We start from the raw sequence: 21,857 nt of genomic DNA, 5'->3' as shown, positions 1-21,857 counted from the left end.
TCTTTCATAAGAGATATAAACAAATATTAAAATTATATAGATTCATGGGTCTGGCCCTGTGGTGTAGTGGATAAGTTCCCCATACTCCACATGAGTGGCCCAGGGTTCACAGGTTTGGATCCCAGGAACAGACCTACACCACTCATCAGCCATGCTGTGGTGGCAACCCACATACAAAATAGAGGAAGATTGATACAGCTTTTAGCTCAGGGTTAATCTTCCTTAGCAAAAGAAAAAAAAAAAGAATTACATAGACTCAATTCATCGTGGAGAAAATAGTTTAAATTAAAATATTATAAGATAAAAGGGAATTTCAGGATTGCCAGTTATGTTTTCTGTGTTTAATAGACAAGCAAATGCAGTAGATGGGGAGGAGATAAGGAAGAAATATTAACTTGAATAGTTTTGAATTCAGATCCCATTCTTTAAGTGTGAGGGACAGAGAAGCACCCTAATTTTGACTGAAGCTACCTCAAGACAAACATGATTAGTCTTATGTTTCTTATCAACTAGAAGAAAACATAGCAATCCTCAAGGGATTGCTGACATGTGTTACACTTACTTTATGCTAAACCATTAAGATAGCTCTCTCTCTCTCTTTTTGCTTTTTAAATATGTACCTGCTATCATCTTGCACTTGTGCAACTGGTTTAGTGAAACCGCTTTTATTGTGGTAGATACAGTATTCTTCTTCTGTCAAAAGCTTTGGTAAGTCTGATTCTGACATTCAGCTCTTCCACCATCTCAACCGAAGTCATGCAAATTGCAAAACCCTGGAAAATTTCATCAAGAATTCAGTGATGAAGACAAAACTGTCATGTCCAGAAGCTTCTCTTCCAGCATGGATTCATTAATTCTTATTTTTCATTATATCATTTTTGAAACAGAAGCAGTCAACAAATTGAACGATAATTGTGGCCATTCAGAAATGCACTGAAATTAGGAAGCCATGGCCTCTTAGTAAACGTGCGTGAGCACTTGGTAATCACTGCCTTATTTGTAAACATTTTTAGAGAAGCCATTTCATCATCCCTTTCTAGAGTGTTGCCTGGAACTGAAATTGTGTTCTTACCTATAGTTTTGAAAATTATTCCTCTTTTTGAAAATGTAAACTCTATTTACCTGTGTACGATCTTCTGACACTTCCTATTTCCACAATTTATTCACTCAACATATATTTCTGGGCAGTTTCTACCAGACACTCTCCTAAAGCGTGAACAAAAGAGATAAACCCTTGCCTTTGGGAAGCTTACATTCTAGTAAGGAAATACGTGCTAAAATACAAACGTGATACATAAATTCATTGTATAATATGAGAGAGAGGGGTAAGTGTTGAGAAAAAAGAAAAGTAGAACAGAATCAGAACACAGTGACTCAGAGGAGATACCAGCTGGAGCAAAGGCCCTAAGGCCGGAGCAGGCTTCATGTATCCCAGGAAGGACAGCAAGGAGGCATGCGCCATGGAGCAGAGTGAGCGAGGGGTAGAAGAGTGGGAGGAGGTCAGAGGGGAATTAAGCGAGGGGGATGAAGACGGTAAGCATTAGGACTGTGAAGGCCACTGAGAGAACTTTAGCTTTATGCTGCGGGAAACATGGAACGATGACAGGGTTTTAAAGAGCAGAGGATTAACACGATCTGACATCTTTTAAAAGCATTGCTCTGGGTATCGTGTGCAGAAAAGGTAAATGTAGGAGGCACATAGAAGAGAGTTCTGTGAGGGGACTGTTGCATTGAGCACGGGAGAGCTCACCGTGGATTCACGCCAGGCTGGTAGAGCGGAGGTGGTGAGAAGCAACTGAATTCTGGATATATTTTCAAAGTAGAGTCAACAGGATATCCTGATGGATTGTTGATGTATTATAACAGACAGAGAAGGCTCAAGAAATGCTTTAAGTTTTTTGCCTAAATAACTGAAATGATTGAGTTGCCATCAAATCTGATGGTTTGGGAGGAAAGATAAGGATTTCAGTTTTTGACATTTTTTGATATAACGTGTCAAAATGGACATCTTTACATACCTATTAGACAGACTTGGAGATGTTAACTAGAAGTTAGACATGTGATTCTGAAATTTGGGAGAGAGATCTTGGCTAGAGGTCAACAATTGGGGCACTCATCAGTGTGTAAATGAGATTTAAAGCCATAGGGTTAGATGAGATCACCAAGGAAGGAGGCCTAGGATCTGAGACGTGGCCACTTCCACCCTAAGAGATGGAGGAGAAAAGGAAAAGTCAGCAAAGGCTACTGATAAGGAGCAGATAGTGAAGTAGAAGAAAAATTAAGAGGGTGTGATGTCCAGAAAACCAAGTGAAGTCCGTCGATCTGGGAGGAGAGAGTGGAGAGAGTATGCTTAAATAAGAATTGGACCAAGAAGTGATCTTAGATTTAGCTCCATATAGGGTCATTGGTGTCCTTGATGAATGCAGTTTTTTTCAAGTGATGAGAACAAAAGCCAAACTGACAACAAAGATATCCAATAGATTAGGTGATATTATTTAGAAGTTCTTGACGTGTAACTCAGATATATTTTGTCAGGGCTAGAATATGTGTGGGGAACTAGTAATTTATCGAGCACAGTCACTGGGAGAGACACACTGGGCTGCATATTTCATATAGATTATATTTAAACTCATTTAAAGCAGATTGTTAGTTTGCCCAAATCTCTGCCTATTTCTTTCTTCCCCTTTGTTTTCCTCCCCCTGATGCTTTTATTTGCCATTCTGTTAAAATCTCATTTACTCTTTGTTGCTTTCTCATGTCTTATGCGTTGATAAACATTTGAGACCACAACCCGATTTTCATCTTTCTTCAATAATTTCCCGCATGAATCTATCGGCATAAGCAAAGGATAAAGGGATTGCTCTCTCCACCCACCCGCCCCCCGCCCTGAGACCGTAAGTCTTTACTAGTGGGCCTTATTTGCTTGGGGTTTTGTTTTGGAATAGGACTCCTTAGACGAAGCCAGACATAAAATCTTCACCATCCGGGACGAGTATAGACATAAGCTGCTGGAAGCTGAGCGCCTGAGGTTGGAGGCGCTGGCTGCGGAGGAAGCAGCGATGAAGGTGGAGCCGGAAAAGAAGATCCCAGCCCCTGACGCACAGAAAAAAAAGAAAGGAAAGAAAAAGTAGCCAGGAGTTGCTGAATACTACCTTTCTTCTTCCGAAGAAGACCCTACTTTTAATGATCAATAACTTCGCTCGTTGATAAGCTATTAGGCTAATTGAAAATAGAAGTTTTCCTACCTTAAAAATAGTTTCTGCATTTTAATGTTAATTTGTTAGTTTTTCTCAGAAAGGTATTATTTGAAGCCGAGTATAAATTTTTCTAATTTCAATAAAAATTGCCTCCAAATACTTAGATGTAATAAAATTTATATGAGTTGCTTTGAATTGCTGCGTTTTTAATTAGTACTAAAACAAGATCATAATGGAGCCAACAGGATTGACTTTGAAAAAGTTAATAATGAGGAAAATAGCTGTTGTTATTGGAGAAAATGTTTTCTCTAAAGACTTTAAAATATTAAAATATATGCTTCAGACCTGTGCCTTTTCTTTTTCTTTTAAGCTGAACTTCAGTAAACGTTCCTCATTGGGTAAGGACTGTTGTGGGTTAAGCCCACCCAAGGCGTTAGAACTCTGAATCCCGACAAAGGGTCACAGTAACGCGGACATAAAGCCTGTGATCACAAACACAGCCCTTCTCAAGTGTACCTGCGTCGTAATTTTTGTAAGACAGAGAACATGTTCTTGTATGCCAGTTTTCAAAAAATGCAATGAGTGGATTAACTGAGACACAGAGTAGGAAATTGACTTCTCCCAAAAGCACACTTCCAATTCAAAACTTTCTCAGGTGAAAACTCCCATAGTATGTTTCAACCAGTCAAAGCTGTTTCGCTTTGATAGGTGATGTTCCTTTTTTTTCATTTATTTAAATCTCTGTTATTAAAAAATTTGATTTTTTATGTATATGTAATTTTACTTATTAAATATGTAAACACATGCATTTTTTCCTTTATTACTCTTTGCCTACACTTTCCTTCAAGATCCTGTGACCTTCCAGCCCCCCACAATAATACATGGTAACAACCTACTATGAATGTTTCCATAGTTTTCACTGATCCTGTATAATCATACATCAATATTTTATATTACATAATGGCTTGTTTTACAAAATGACATTGTATTACACATACTTTACTGTATCTTGATTTTTCTCACCAAACAATACAAAATCTCTTCAAGTCACAAGCAATTCATTCTTTTTCATTGCTGCATAATATTCCATGGTGCAAATATATCCTAATTTATTCAGCTAATTCTCTATTGATGAATATTTACTTTGTTTCTAAACTTTGCCATGTGAACTATCCACTTGAAAATACATGGGTGTGTATCAGAATATTCAAATAGTAACATTGGTATTATTTATTCTCTTCAAGTTAAATAAAATTCAGTTGCATATATCTTGTCCTTATAATTAAATCATAAATCTTTAATCATCAATCACTTCTGTCAAATCTTTCTTATTGCTGTCATTATTTGCTTGATTTTTTTCATTTTCTTTCCTCTTTTCTTCTTTTCTTGCTATACTGTTTCACTTCTCTGAGCTTTTCAGTTTTGACTTTCCCAAAGCTCTGATCATTTTGGTAATTTTTGGTGGCTTGTTTTGAATCATTATACTACATTTTTCTTCTGGTTAATGAACACTTCCCTGCTACATTCTCATTTTCTATCTGAATGTGATTTCTTCATTGTCATCTCGTTATCTTTAGTAACTTGTATGGAGTTAGATTTTTCTCAATATTTAAAAAAGATTTGTTTTCATGAACTATGAGGAGGACAGATAGTATGAATAACTTTCCCAGGTTTATGGATGGAGGACTCCTTCTGTTGTAATCGTCACACATTCTGTGTAACCACTTCTTTGTCTTTCAGAGTTAAGCCTGGTTTACGAAGCTTTTTGTTTTGGTTTGGTTTGGTTTTTGTCTCTATGCTTCTGATTCCTAGACTTCTATAAACCTTGGTTTCCAAGGCAGAAGTCTCATCTTTAGATATGGTACTTTGCTGCTACAGTACTCCAGAGCCCTCTCTTGTGCACTGCTGGCAGGAAAGTAAATTGGCTCGGTCATTGTGGAAAACAGTACGGAGGTTCCTCCAGAAATTAAAAATGGAGCTGCCATACGATCCAACAATACCACTTCTGAGTATATGTCCAAAGGAAATGAAATCTCTATCTTGAAGAGATATCTGCACCTCCATGTTCATTACAGCGTTATTCACAATAGCCAACATATGGAAACAATCTAAGTGTCCATCAACAGATGGGCGGGTAAAGAAAATGTGAGAGAGAGATATATATACGAATAATATTCCATTGGAATACTATTCAGCTACAAAAAGAAGGAAATCCTTTCATTTGTAAAAAACATGAACCTAGAGGTCATTATGCTATGTGAAAAAAGCCAGACACAGTAAGATCAATACTACGTGATCTTACTTATATGTGGAATCTAAAATAATCAAACTCATAGAATCAGAGAGTATAACTGTGGTTATCAGACACGGGGCAGTGGGAGGGGGGTAGCGTGGGGAAAGGGGAGATGTTCATCAAAGAATACAAACTTTCAGTTGTAAGATGAATATGTTCTGGGGAATGTAATGTGCAGCATGATGACTAGAGTTAGTAATATCATACTGTGTACTGGAAATTTGCTAAGAAAGTAAATCTTAAGTGTTTTCACCACACACCAAAAACAGCATGGTAACTATGTGAGGTGATGGATGCATTAATTAATTTGATTGTGGTCATCATTTCACAATGTATACCTATATTAAATCATCACGATATACATCCTATATGTATATAATTTTTTTCTATTATACCTTACTAAAGCTGCTAAAATACTAGTTGCAATGATAACTAAAAAAAAAAAAAGGTTACAGTGCATTCTGGACTTTATAATCTACAGAGAAGTAAAGTGTAGACAACAATCACCCAAAGGACAGGAAGTAGAGATGAAGATATACCAATGTAGCTTCTTAAATAATACATAAATTCCTAGAATATTATTTGAATGAAGGCTGTGAGAACTTCACGAAATATATTGTTAGTCTTAAACTTTTAGTAAAAAATGAAACAAAGATAATAAGTCATTAGTGAAATGAAACACTAAAAATAATTAATCCAAAAGTAGTTTAGAGAAAAGGGGAAAATAGCAAAGAAAACTGGTAAGAACAAAAAAGAGATAGCAAGATGGTAGAACTAACAAAGTATTTTCTAATAAAAAATAAATGTAGTGCCCAAACGTTAAAATAAGGGAAAAATAAAATCAAAGTATTTTGTAATGAGATACTTTGAATATCGGTCTATAAATGCTTGGAGTGACTGCCCTAGAAATGAAATACTTGGTACATAGAACACCAGGTACAATGCAGTAGAGAGAAGTGCAGCCTGATTTACAGGTGGTTTGTAATTGTGACTCAGATATTTGGAATGGGGTTGCCATGGGTGATACATTTTCCAAAATGGTGAACAACCCTTTTGGTAAATTTGCAAAGTTAACAATGTTTAGTCTGCCCTTATTGTACATAATGGTTGCATTCCTGAAATATTCAGTGAACTTTAAAACTGTACAACAAATACTTTGGTTTGACATATCTTACCGAGTTAGGTTCTTGGATCATTAACTTGTTTTTAGACTACATGAACGATGGGCCATTCAAATCATAGAGGAGATAGATAATTCTTTGTTGCATGTGACTCTTTCAAAACTTGGGGGGCATCTATCATCTTTGCCTTCAACCCATAAATAGCAATAGTTCTCTCCCATTTAGGAAGACCAAAATGCCACCAGGTATTTCCTAGATATTCTCTAGAGATGGCACTGTCCCCGCTGAGGTCCTCATCTAGAAGAATAGTAATGATGGCTGAGAAGCTGAAGGTAGAACTGTCTGTGGGCCACAGTTATAAATACCTCTATTGGAATACATATCCATATAAATAGGCTCCGTCGTGTTGATTGAGTTAACCAGGGTATAGCTACAAAGCACATCACAGTTCCTACAATCCCCAGACCACTGTCTTTGGCAAAGTGCGTGGCCCACCATTCAGTTTCTTTCTCCTTAGTCTCCTACCATTACCTCTTTACCTCCCCCTAAGTACTTCAAGGTCAATCCCTCCTTCTCAGGCCTCTTGCAAAAGCAGAGCAAACAGTTTTCCTCTTCTGCAGTCACAGGCCTGCCTCTGAGTCAATAACAATCCCCAGGGTGCAACTCGGATGATAATGAAACATCATTATAAGGGCTATTTACTCCTCAGTGCCTCCAGTGCCTCCACTGGAGAACAGGATTGTGGGTTTCCCTTTTGCAAAATCTAAGTATTCACTGAAGTGTTTTTTGAAATGTAACAAAGGGCAGTCTTCATTAAATGAATCAAAAATTTGCTGACAACTTTGAGAAACTTCTAACTGGCTTTTAGAAATCAAGTTTTCAAAAACAAAAAACATCGATTTCTAGTCTCAGAGCCCCTCGGCTATATATAGATTATTTGCACACATAAAAAATGTTACATAATATTCTGATATGTTAACAGATACTTACTTTGTGTCTCTGTCTCATTCAAAAGAAACCTTAGCATCCACTGCCTCTTGGAAAAAGGGAAAATAGAGGGAGAAGAGGCAAGAAGAGTCATGTAGTAACGGAAGTTGCCTGAGAAGAGAAAGTATGTGCTCTACCACCCATAAACCCCGGCTTGGGCCATATCTCCAGTGGAACTGTTTACACTAGATTAAGGAAAATTTTTGGTGACCTTCACAGAACATTTCTTTTTTTTTTTCTTTTAAAGATTGGCATCTGGGCTAACAACTGTTGCCAATCTTTTTTTTTTTTTTCTGCTTTATCTCCCCAACCCTCCCCCCCACTGCCGTACACAGTTGTATATCTTAGTTGCAGGTCCTTCTAGTTGTGGGATGTGGGACACCGCCTCAACGTGGCCTGACGAGCGGTGCCATGTCCACGCCCAGGTTCTGAACCCTGGGCGGCCACATCGGAGCGCGCAAACTTAACCACTCAGCCATGGAGCCGGCCCCCATAGAACATTTCTGAAATTAACATTATGAAGGAACTTCGTTTCAAGCTGTTGTTAGAACATTTTTTTGTCCAATCAATTACAAAACAGATTTTATTCATCTTAACTTAAATAAAACAGTTTCCAAACATGGGTGGAATAGCTTTGTTACGTATTGTGCTCAGAACTTTAGGCTAAACATCCTTGTTTTTGGTGTGGGCCCAAAGGGCAGTGGGACCACACAGTACGATTTATTTTTTCAGCGAACGTATACAGAAAATCACTCTATCGTGTATGTATAAATTCAATCCATAACTTTAAACAAATCTAACTTTATTCGAATAAACCAAACACATTTAATACATTTTGTTAATTATAAAAATTCAATCATCTAATCTGTAAATCCCTTTCCCATCTGGTATATAATATCATGACACTTTATTTTCAGTGTCTATCAAACTGTTGATTTCAGAATCACCAATTCAGACAGCATATGGATGTCTCTTTAATTCTACTGTAGGTGGGTGATATATTTAGACAAATACAAAGAAAACGCAGAAAAAATGATGTTTGCCTTTGTGGAAAAGATTCCAACCTTACCAATGACCATTCATCCCATTGATTAATAGTATCATACGAAATTGTTCTTACGTAATTTCTTCTCAAGGAACTTCAAAATTTTCATGTATTTCTCCATGAACTTAGCAATTTTTAACTCAGTTACTTCTGGTGTAGCATGTGCCCAAAGTCTGCATATTTTACAATACAATGTGTGGAATACAATCTTTGGCAAATAATAAAGTTTTTCTAGGGACCATCGTTTTCACACCAAAACATCTGCAATCATTAAACTATTAACATAAGACTCCATGAAAATAGCTTTTAGAATAGTCAACTTGAATTCAAAACCCATTTTCCAATTTATCATTCATACAGACTACTCCCTTTTTCATTCAGCATTCATCAGCATTTGTCATCTCAGCCTCCATAAAGACAAAGAGGAAGAAAGCAGGGGAAAATCCAGAGAGTTTCATTTGTGGTTTGTAGACATGAAAAAATTTCCTGAAGGGAAGTTAAAATTCCTCATGAGATGCTCACCTATCATGCGCAGATTTCAATAACCATTGGCCTTCAGTATCCCAGATGCTTCAAATTTGGCTGCTAAATTTTATTTCTTCAATTGTGTCATCAATGTTTAACTAGTTTGTCACATTAAGACCATTTATAACACTTTTCCCTATCACATAATGGCTTAAATTCTCCTTGAGTGGAAGGACTATATCATAATTGTCATATATTATGCATTTTAATCACCCACAGACCACAGCACAAATCCTCACAGAGCAGGCTGTCAGTAGATTATAGCTGAATAAAATGCACTACTTGCATTATTTGGGTTATTAGGTTGATGTTAAAATGGGTCTATATCAATGCTTATGATCATTTTTAAAAATGGATTAGATTGACCTTCAACTGAAAATATTGAAAAATATGGTTTACAGAGATTAAAAAAAATTCACACCCTTAAAAGAGTGTGATAAGAGCAGATGTTGGGTTGTCAACAATGGTATTTTGCAATGTTCACAGAAGACATACATCATAGTCTAATCGAGAAGCTTCATTTTCCAAATAGGATCTTAATTTGTGCATCACTAAAGTTACCAGGGAGCTCATATTCATACAATTAAAATGAGAATGTTCCAAACTTATGACAGTGTATCTTTTTACTGATGTCTTCAGCCAGGGGGCATCCCTTTGTTTGTTTTTTGCCCATTCTCTCCCCATAAATCCAACACATAATTGTGGATCAGGGGACAAACAATAAACACTCTCATTCAGAAAAGGGAAGAATGGGGGACGCACCCACTGCTGCCTCATAGCAATTCTGAAATTCCTCAGGGTAGACATTGCAAAGGCTCCCATGGAGAAGTGGGGAGGATCCTTGTTCAGGTCTGATTTTCTACTCTAGGAAGCCCTCTCTGTTCAATCCGTCTCCATGGCCCCTGTTTCCATCTTCTGAGAATTTCCTCTTGTCTGTTGTACTCTTTGGCCACATCTGAAATGGCTATTTTGGAGGCTGATCAGTGTTTCTATCCTGATTCCTCAAACTTCATATAGATATGTTGTATGTAGACATAAATTAATAAGAAAGAGAAAATTGTGGACGTAATAAGAATATCAAAGGCAGTTAAAATAAGGGATAGCATTAGTTTCCATTCTTACATTCCCAGATATCTGTGGATACTGTAATGCACATTGCTTGTTTCTGCCTGCCCTGAATCCCCTCTACTATTTTTTGTTTTGGGGTTTTTTTGAGGAAGATTAGCCCTGAGCTAACATCCACTGCCAATTCTCCTCTTTTTGCTGAGGAAGACTGGCCCTGAGCTAACATCCGTGCCCATCTTCCTCTACTTTATATGTGGGATGCCTACCACAGCATGGCTCGCCAAGCAGTGCCATATCCACACCCGGGATCCAAACTGGTGCACCCCGGGCCACCGAAGCAGAACGTGTGAACTTAACCGCTGCACACTGGGCCAGCCCCCCATCTACTGTGTTTTGGTGGCAGCAACAGAAGAGCTGAAGCTGAGTCATTATGAGCATCTCACAGAGACTGTCCATTACATTGGTATCTGCTGCCTCGCTTGCTGTCCCTTCTGATTTGGGTTTTTCTTCAAGTCTATGAGTCACTCAAATATATCTCCAATGACTTTTCTTTTCTCAAGCTAACTAGAATTTGTTTCTGTTATACACAACCAAAGAATCATAATCGATACATTCAAACCTCATTTTGGATTCTACTCCCCGAATTTGTTCCTATGTGAGGGATTCTGAAATTTAGAAGAGACACTTTAGAAGTTCTCACAGAAGATTACCTACACTCCAGGGCAAGGGTTCTTAACCTGGGGGCTCTGGATGGGCTTTAGGTGACCCCTAAGTCTTCTGCAATTATATATATCTTATTTTGATGAAATCTGTAACTTTCATCAAATTATTAAAGGAGTCCATAACCCATAAAATTCTACTGCTCTAGAAAGTTATTTTTAGTTTCAATTAGCATAAAGGATAGTAAGATATTTTCTTCTAGTTCAAATTGCTTTTTGCTTTGAAGAATGGATTAACCTAATCAACTTGGAGAAATTTACCTGGAAACAAAGTCACTCAACATTAGAATGTATCTGCCAAGGATATCAATGGAATTTATGTCTCCAGAGGTTCTTAAATATAATGTAGATTGTTTGGTTTAAATTTGTCCTCCTTAAAAAGATTGAGTTGAACATCTTGTGAATTTTGGACCCTTTCCAATGTTATGTTTTTAAGAGTCTGTCTTTTGAAAAAAGATAGAATTGCATCTAGATACAAAATACTGTATGGTGTCAGAGCTCTGGGCCAGAAGTTATTAATAAGGCGGAAATAAGAGCAAAGAGATTTGCCTGGAAGGTGTTCAACTGAGAAGTGAAGGTGGACAGCGTCTTCAGTAGAACTACCAGGAGAAGGTAAGGACCGAAGCGCCTTCAGACCAATTGGCAGGAGCCAGGACTCTCATCCAAATGCTGCACTTGCAAATGTCACGTGATTTTTATTTCAGCAAACACATCTGTTTATTTTCATAGAAGTATTAAGCAGATTCAAAAACAATGGCAAGGAAAATAAGGGGGTTTTAATCAGGGAGAAAAACAGAGTGCTGATTCACATACACAGCTTTGCGGGCTTTGGTGTTATAAATCTGAAAGCTGCTTCACCTCCAGGCAGCTCTCAGTAGAACCCAGCAATCTACCCCAGTGTGCACAGCGTCCTGTTCCACTGCTTAACGACAGAACGTGGAGAAAATTGCGTGTGTGGACACTGCCAAGGGAACTTGGAAGATCAGGATACTTATTCAAATTGGAATTTAGCCCAGACTCTATTTTTGTCAAAAGGAAGAAGAAAAGTTCAAGCATTTTAATAAAGCCTAAGAACTTTGGTTAACTGGGGATTTGGTACACATTTTCCAGGCTCTGAATTTTGTTCAATTCTGCTAAATGGCCAAGTGCTGCTCTTGACATACTAGTGTCTTTTTTATTTAAATAAGCAGCTGCTTATCTGTTTTTAAACATACCTATTTGATAGGTCTTGACTTCTAGTCATGTCCTTGCTCCTCCCCACTAAGCACAACTAAAAACTCTGGAAATGATGCCACTGGTAACCAAAGTAGGACTCTGGAAAGTGGTAAGAAGGTGAGCTGGCTTTGGGCCCCAGGACTGGAGGAACAGCAGCAGGGCATCTTTCTTCCCCCGACACAACAGAGGAAGACCACCCAGACCCATTGTTTTCTGATCATCAAATTAACACAAGGAGGCAGCCAAGGTAGGTTCATTGCTCTGGCTTAGAATGAGAGTCCTTCTGACAACATCAGATGAGCTGACACCACTGGCAAGAACAATTAATTGTGAGCTCTACCACTAATAAGTAGCTTTGGAAGCATTATCCTTCCCTGCCGGGCCTGTGACTCCCATTTTTCACTGAGATACTGAGGCAGGTCTGTGGAGCTGGCAGAAGGGACCCAGCTACAGCTGGTACTTGGTCAAGGAAGCCGCTTCATCCCCTTGGGTCCAAGATTCTCTAGGACACGAGCACCAAAGTAGCTAAAACAATATTGACAAAGGAGGAATTACTCTACCCAATATCAAGGCTAAATATCAAGCTATCATAATCAAAACAATGTTGATATTGGCAGTATGATAGACAGTAGATCAATGGAACAGAGTAGAGAACTCAGAAATAAATCTACACAAATACTGATGCCCAACTGATTATTGACCAAGATGCAAAATCACCTTAATGGAAGAAAGATCATCTTGCAACAAATGGTGCCAGGGCAACTTGACTTCCATAGGTGAAAAAAGATAAAAGAACCCTTACCTAAACCTCTTACCTCAGACAACATTTAACTCAAAATGGATCATAGATTTAAAGTGGAAACATAAAACTATAAACCATTTAGAAAAAGCAGGGGATAAAATCTTTGAGATCTTTGGCAAATAATTCTTGGACTTGACATCAAAATCACAATCTATAAAAGGAAAAAATTGATAGATTGAGTCTTATCAAAAGTGTAGTTAAAATTTTAATTAAAGATTAAAACCAAACATCATATGAAGAGAATAAAAAGTCAAGCTACACACTGGGAGAAAGTATCTGCAAACCACACACCTGATAAAGAACTAGTATCTAAAAAATGTATAAATAACTCTCAAAACTCAACAGTAAACACAATACCATCAGGAAATGGGCAAATGACAGGAAGAGACATCACCAAAGAGGATAGAGAGATGACAAATAAGCACAACAAAAGATGCTCAAAATCATTAGCCATCAGGGAAATGCAAATTAAAACCACAATGAGATATCGCTACATACCTATCAGAATGGTTAAAATAAAAAATATTGACAACACTAAATGCAGGTGAGGATAAGAAGAAACTAGACCACTCTTGTATTGTTGCTGGTAATATAAAATGGTACAGCCACTATGGCAAACAATTTGGAAATTCCTCAAAAAAATTAAATGTGCAACTACCACGTGACCCAGCAATTGAACTCTTGGGCATTTCTCTCAGGAAATGAAGACTCAGGTTCACCCAAAACCTTTTACATGAACGTTCATGGGAGCTTTATTCACAAAAGCCAAAAATTGAATTCAGCCCAAACATACGTCAAGAGCTGAATGATTAAACAAACAGTGGTAGACATACATGATGGAATACTACACAGCTGTAAAAAGGAATGAACTATTGATATGCACAACGACTTGGATAAATCTCCAGGGAATTACATTCAGTGAAAAAAGCTAATGCCAAAAGATTACATACCATATGATTCCATTTATATAACATTGTTGAAATGACAAAATTTTAGAAATGGAGGACAAATTTGTGGTTGTCAGAGTTTGGAGAAGGGAGCCTGGTTTTGTTATAAAAGGGCAACACAAAGTACCTTCGTGGTGGAGGTGCTCAGCATCTTGACTGCGGTAGTGGATACACAGCCTACACAGGTGATAAAACTCTACAGAACTAAACACACACATACAGATGAGTATAATTAAAACTACAGAGTTCTGAATAAGATCAGTGGATTGTCTCAATGTCGATATCCTGGATGTGACATCATGCTATAGCAGAAGGTTAACTATGCCCTTGGGGGATTTGGGGTTTGTTTAGAGTTGTCCTGAATAGCTGTATTTTTCTTGCTTTATTCCTGTGTAGGAAGGGGGTTGACAAGCACCAGGTTGATACCGGTAGTGTCAGCTGCTCTCGCCAGCAGTGAGCAGTGCCATGCCCACGCAAGAACTCAGTACCTGGGTGGTGGTGATGACACATGATGAGCACAAAAAGAACCACCCGAAATGGGGAGCTTTCCCTACAGGCTCAAAAGAAGCACTAACTGTTGCTTAGATTTTCAGTCCACGTGCCTATGTTCCAAACCCCAAGGATTTGAAACACATCCTCAGTTATCTGAAATCAATCTATTAATCCTAGCTTGCAAAGAGAAAGGAAAACTACTTCATTAGTGTTCCTTTCCGAGTGAATTTCCCCATCTGTTGTACTTTAATTTGGTTGGAATCTTGTGTGTTAAAATACAGAGTGGAGACAAGTCAATTATGAGATAACTTAATGCTGAATTTAAAGATCTTTTGAAGTGTGAAATGATTCCCAGCACTCAGATACAGGGCTGAGCAACAGAGCACCCGGAATAACTCCCAATCTCTGAGGATGGAGAACCATGGAAGGCCAAGGAGAAGAAAGTCTGATGCTGCAAATCGATTTACTTCAATTCCCAGCAAAACGGAAGTTCATTATGTACATTTTTTCATGAACAAAGTGGGAAATAAAAGCTACATCTTTCTTTTTCAATTATTTTATTAGGTTATAATTATTCATAACATTGTGTAATTTCAGGTGTACATTATTATTTATCAGTTTCTGTACAGACTGCAGTGTGCTTACCACCAATAGTCTAATTTTTTATCCATCACCTTATATATGTGACCCTTACCCCTTTCACTAGTCCCCTTCCCCTCTGGTAACCACTGATCTGTTCTCTTTATCCAAGTGTTTATCTTCCAAGACAGAAAATAAGAAACGTTGGGGAGGAGGTGGAGAAAAGGGAACCTTCAGACACTGCTGGTGGGAACGCAAACTGGTGCAGCCACTATGGAAAGTAGTATGGAGGTTTCCCAAAAAATTAAAAATAGAAATACCGTATGACCCAACTATCCCACTACGGGGTATTTATCCAAAGAACATGAAATCAAGAATCCAAAGAGACTTACACACCCCTATGTTCGAGGCAGCACCATTCACGATAGCCAAGACGTAAAAGCCACATCTTTATAAACCTGCAATGATTCAATGACCTCCCCTCAGCTCTCCCACGTTCTTCCTCGTAATTTTCACCTTCCATCCATCCTCCTCTCACAATTGCTGGGGGACATGCATTTGTTTATACTTTAAGGAAAAGAAGACCTGTTTGCCCCACGCTTGCTGAGTACTTCATGCGTAGACAACACTCCACCAGAGTGTTGTCACTGGGTAGATAATCTAAGTCTAGCTTAGTGTTTTGCTTGCCCTTAACCTCATGAATTTACCTCTAAGGGCCCCGTGTCTCTGGTGTGGTGGTGGACAGAGGGTTTCTGTCACATTTCCAGAAGCTCCCAGCTTCCTTACCCAGCACCATTTATCAGCCTCGCTGGCAAACAGGTGAGTGGAAACCACGAACTCAGGGTTTCCACATTAAGGTGTTCTCATAGCCAAGTCTCTTCTCCCCTCAAAACATGAAAACAAAAAGCCACATGAGACAGAAGCAAGAATTAATAAATGGTATTAATCGGTATGCATTTATACATTATGTGAAGAAAACTCGTATTTCATTTGTCATTTAAAATTATGGTACTCAAAATGAAAAGACCTTACCTGGGAGTCAAGAACTAGAGAAGCATCTCCATCAGGCTGTAGCAGGAGTGTGGAAACAGAGCAAACACTAGACCCAGGAATCGACGGTTGGTTCAGATAAGCATTTATTCAAATTTATCCAAATTTACACATTTATTCAAATTCTTCAGGAAAGAGGAGTCATTTGTGATATAGGAAAACCTATTCTAAAAGCTCAGCCCAGGGGCCGGCCCGGGGGCGCAGCAGTTCAGTTTGCACGTTCCGCTTCTCCTCGGCCCGGGGTTCACTGGTTCGGATCCTGGGTGTGGACATGGCACCACTTGGCACGCCATGCTGTTGTAGGTGTCCCACATATAAAGTGGAGGATGATGGGCACGACGTTAGCTCAGGGCCAGGCTTCCTCAGCAAAAAGAGGAGGACTGGCAGTAGTTAGCTCAGGGCTAATCTTCCTCAAAATAAATAAATAAATAAAAGCTCAACACAACTTATAGATCTATTTTAATCTTTTTACAAAGTTAAGACGTGTTCATTTTAAAATAAATGAACAATACAGATGTACATAAAATAATAACAATGGCTACAATGTGTAGCCCACCTACTGTGTCTGGCAGTTGATTACCTCATTGAATCATCACAACCACCCTGTGAGGTAGAATAATTATGATCTGTGATATTCAGGTTACAAAAAAGTGAAGCTTTTGAGGAGAGCTATGTTGGCCAAAGTTTTACAGTGAACAAGTTATAGAGCTGGGATCCTTAGCACTGTGTCTCAGATCTCTCATAACTAATAACTAGCATTCTAGAAGCCCAGGCATAATCACTATTAATAATGTCATTCCAGATCATTTTTACAAAAATGAGTTCATAACATATAATATTCAGCAACTTTCTTTTTCCACTTACCAATCACAGATAACCTTGCACAGCCTTATGCACAAATTTCTTTAATATGCTCATGGCGTGCTTAACAAATTTAATTCACAACTCAAACTATGCCACTAGCTATCAAGTCGTTTAAATTGAAAAGCAATATTTATATCAATTTTAATGGGAAAAATTATGATTCCTTTCAAGGATTTCCTTTCTTGCCTATGTTTTCCTTCCTGCCAACCTAAGACGCCAAAACAATTTTCACGAAGAAAAACCGATTGATTGACAATAAAACCAAGTTTACATAAGCAATAAGAAACAATTTGAGGGAAAACAAAATCAGCTTTTTATGAAGGAAGTCAATGCAATAACATCATGAAAGTTCAGTGTACTCACTAAGGCGGGGCAGACAGTGAATGGGCAGGTGGAGCAGAGGTGCGAGGGAGGCGTTCTAAGGAGGACTGGGGGAGATCAGGTAACCGACCTTCGGCCAGGCATTCAAGATCGCGTATTAAGCAGAGTGAACTATCCTAAAAGACTGCAGAATCTTTACTTCTGTCTCCTGCTTCCATCCTCTTTTATTTCACTCATCCTTTGCTCCACGATTAAAATTTTCCTAACTTTTCTTTCTACAACAACACTTACTATCAGTTTTTGAGCTATTTGGGGGCTCACAGTTAACTTTAATTCAAAGTACACTTGAAAATAAAGACTAAACACAAGAGTGGGTCAAAACATTTACAAATAGGAGTACATGTGCATAAAAGACCAGAGTCATAGAAGTTGCTGCTTCTTTATCCCTTGTGTTCTGTGTGCCCATACAAAGGAAGACAAATCTGACAGCAATTGAAATCTGTCCCACATATCGTCTCTGCATAGAAATTTTTGTATTGAGTAAATTTTGAGTGTGCCCTTGTCTAAAATAATAAGTCAAAATATAGTTTTTTAGGTCATATTTATTTCGTAGGTTTTTATTTTTATTTTATTTATTTATTTTTTCTCTTTTTTAAAGATTGGCACCTGAGCTAACAACTGTTGCCAATCTTCTTCTTTTTTTTTTCCTCTGCTTTTTCTCCCCCAATTCCCCCAGTACATAGTTGTATATTTTTAGTTGTGGCTCCTAGTTGCGGCATGTGGGACACCGCATCAACGTGGCCTGATGACTGGTGCCATGGTCACGCACAGGATCCGAACAAGCAAAACCCTGGGCCGCCAAAGGCAGAGCGCAAGAACTTAACCCCTCGGTCACGGGGCCGGCCCCCTATTTTGTAGGTTTTTAGGTGAAAGCACTGCTACTAAAAAAATAAAATGAAAGTCACCGAAAAGTGGTATAAATTTTCAAATGGCATTATGGCAAAAAGATAGTAACTGAACAATCATTTTGGGGAGTAAGTCTATAGTTTTGGAGGCATATAGAATTGCATGCAATGGATAAACTATGAATTGTTTAACCAGTCCCTTATTAATGGGTATTTAGGTTGGCACTTATTTTGTACTATTACAGACAATATTGAAATGAGCATTCTTGAACTTACATGCTTCAGGCTCTACACAAGTATTTTTTTGTGTAGATTCCCTGACATGGAATTGCTGAGTTATAGGACTGACATATATAAAATTTGAATATATCACTTCAAATTACTTTCCACAAGATTAGCGTAATTTACATTCCCTCCAATAGTGTGTGAAACTAACATCTATTTCCCCATAACTTCATTGGAACTGTAAATTATCAATCTGAACAATTCTGTAGCTCTGATGGGTAAAATGTTTCACTAATTACTAGTCAGTATAAGCATCATTATCAGTTTAATTACCACTTCTGTAAATATTATGCACGTGCCTTTTTTCCATTGTTCTGGGTTTTTTCCATTCCATTTATTGGAGCTTATTTGTACATTAGGGAGATTAACATTTTGTTACTTACATTTTGATTTGCTTAGATTTGACTTTGTTTATGGTTTTCCTTAATCAACAAACATTTTAACATTTTGTAATTAAAGTTGCCTCTTTTTTTCTTATGTTAGATAAATTCTTTATCTTACTTAAATAGATTTCATCCACCGTTAATTTATGACAAACATTAGCCAATATTTTTTCTATCATGGTTACAACATATAATTTATATTAGATATCCCTAAAAATTATTTTTATTAAAGTATGTGTGATAGATCTCATTAGTGCCCGCCAGTAGCTGATTCTCCTCTCCTGTCTACACATACAGAAGATGATACTTCCCAGCCTTCAGGCAGGTAAAAAGGGCTTTATGGCAGGTTGTGACAAATGAATGTGAGTCGATGTGATGCGTGTGTTACTTCCATGCTGGAGGATTAAACACTCCCTTTGTGATTTCACATCCCTTGCTTTCTTGTTGGCAGTAAATGTGGAGACCAGGTATTGAAATGTCACAGCCATACGATCCAAGCAGCTTGGGTCTCCCAGTCATACGAGGAAGACGATAGCCATGGAGAGTCCCCGGACCTGCTGTGGATTTTGCAAGGGCAAGAAATAAACACTTTGTGTTCATCCACAGAGACTTTACACGTGTTTTACTATCTTTATGTTACTAATGTAAGCTTAACAGACCCTGACTGATACAATATAACATAATATGACCTCAAAATGAACAGATGACAGGCAGATGATAGATACATAGAATTATCTTCCAAATGAATAGTTGAACCCAAACCAACGACATGAATAAATATCACAAATGTAATGTTGAACAAAAGGATGAAGATATAACAGAATGCATATTAAATGATTTCGTTAATATAAAGTTTGAAAACAAAACTAAACTATAGTGTTAGAATTGGGATAATGGTTACCTTTAGGAAGGGGAGAGTTTGTCAAGAGACAAGAGAAGAGATGGTGAGATGATAGTGTTAATCCGTTTTTGACTTAAGTGATGGTTACAAGGGTCTTACCCACGTTCAACACAATTTTAATGTTGAATTACATGGTGTCATTATTATTTATCCTGCAAAATGACTTACTTGCTCAGATGTATACTGTATATATGCTGATACATGTAGATTTAGTTCACCCCAAATTTTTGTTCTTCAAAATTTTAAAATATTTCACGGCTTTTTGCTGACTTCAGTATTATAAACCAAGGCAAGTAAAATTCGCTTTCCAAGTTTTTTCCGTCACTATGGTCTTTCATATTCAGGGGAAAAAATGGCACTACTTTAGGACAAAACTACTCTCTTTTTCCTTAAAAACCAGAAGCACAAACATACTTCTATTTCTCTGTCACTATTGCTTCTAACGTCATCTCACCCAGCCACATTAACTGTAACTTTTAGTCGAAGTGATGGACTTCCTTTTCTCGGAGACGTGTCAGGGTCTATAACTGAAGACTGTCATACGTCAGCATCTTCACAGACTAGCGAAACTCATGAATATGCACAGCTCCACTTTTCCTAAGCAATTTTTCCCTGCTCACTGCGTTGTCTGAATTCTACTTATTTCCTCTGGGCTGACTTTTTTCTTGTAATAATAAATACCTCCTTCAATAATTATTTCAATGAGAGACCACAGTGGCAAACTTTCTTAACCCATTTATCACCCCTGAAAGAGAGTTTAACCGCAAAGTGAACTCAGGGTAGACAGTTGAAGTCCTGGAGCGTTTTGAAGATGTTACTTTGTGGACTTCTGGCCTCCATTTTTGCTGCTAACAAGTCTGACGTCAGTCTTAGTGTGATTCTTTTGTATGCAATGCAATATTTTTCTCTCTGGTTGCTTTTTTTTTCCCCCTAAAGATTGGCACCTGAGCTAACAACTGTTTCCAATCATTTTTTTTTTTTATTCTCCCCAAAGTCCCCCAGCACATAGTTGTGCATTCTAGTTATGAGTGCCTCTGGTTGTGCTGTGTGGGACGCCACCTCAGCATGCCCTGTTGAGCAGTGCCATGTCCATGCCCAGGATCCAAACCTGCAAAACCCTTGGCCGCCAAAGTGGAGTGAGTGAACTTAACCACTCAGCCACGGGGCCGGCCCCTCTCTGGTTGATTTTAAGATATTATGTTATGTCTGTTCTGCAGTTTCACTCGAATATACATAGGTGTCTGTTTGTTTCTATTCTGATCAGCATTCAGTATGAGCTTTAAATCTAAGGAATTGTATCTTTGTTTGGTTCTGGAAAACTCTCAGCTGGTATGTCTTCAGATACAGTGTTTATACAGTGTTCAGAATAGTGTTTCTGAGGGATGCCTCAAGCCTCTGCTTTTGGGCTTCCTATGAGGTACATGTTGGAACTCCTCTTTCTACTCACCATGATTGTTAACATTTGTGTCAGGAAATTGATCTTTTTTATCTGGCCGTGCCAAGTTCGAGGTAAATTTCTCAGCACTACTTCACCAAGTTGTCCTTCAACTCTCTCTAGTCGAACGCTTGCTTCTGTTCCTGAAGCCGACATAGCCGCAAATTCAGCTCTAGTTTCTACTGTGTGTTTCTGTTCTGTTTTTCTTTCAAAAAGAATTTAAATTTTGAGTGGGCCACATCCTTTTTATTAAAAAAAAAATGGTCTGTCATTTCTAATTATTTGTTTCTAGGGAGGAAATGGTAGCGGGGATGTGTGGGGGTGTAGTGGAATCTAGCTTAATGCAGCTAAGAAGTAAATGCTAAACACCATCTTGACTTGAAAATTCCCGGAAGTTTATGACTAAGGGCTTCCCACTGTGCCAGAAACAAATCCAAATAAGCAAAGAGATATTCCATTTTGTAAAGCTAAAATCCCAACATCATTCCAGAACCGCATACCAGAGTTCTCCTAACAGTGTGTGATGCAAACGTGCGCGGTTTATAAGTGGGCTTTGCTGCCATATTATTTTCCCCTTTCACTCTTCTGTAGCGCTTGATGACCTGAGAGGGACCGTTAACATGGTATTTTACTAAAGGTTATTGAGTTTTCTTTTTATAAACAAAAAACCGCTACTTGGCATAACGTTCTTCAATTAATTTTGTAGGCTATTTGCAAATGCTCATA

General features: G+C 38.1%; 1 protein-coding gene across 6 annotated transcripts in view; it reads left to right on the top strand.

Annotated features, from left to right (window-relative positions):
• The window catches only part of ADGB (androglobin), a 171,680-nt gene extending 168,222 nt beyond the window's left edge, over positions 1–3,458 (top strand). For all 6 annotated transcript variants that reach the window (XM_046669036.1, XM_046669034.1, XM_046669033.1 and 3 more), the window contains one exon: positions 2,946–3,458. In XM_046669036.1, the coding sequence (XP_046524992.1) occupies positions 2,946–3,131 (186 nt within the window). In that variant the 3' untranslated portion in view covers positions 3,132–3,458. The remainder of the gene's footprint in view (positions 1–2,945) is intronic.
• The last annotated feature ends 18,399 nt before the right edge of the window (positions 3,459–21,857 follow it).

This window comes from Equus quagga, chromosome 8 (genome assembly GCF_021613505.1).
Source record: "Equus quagga isolate Etosha38 chromosome 8, UCLA_HA_Equagga_1.0, whole genome shotgun sequence".
Classification (NCBI taxonomy): Eukaryota; Metazoa; Chordata; class Mammalia; order Perissodactyla; family Equidae; genus Equus; species Equus quagga.
This window is presented reverse-complemented; position numbering and strand designations above follow the sequence as displayed.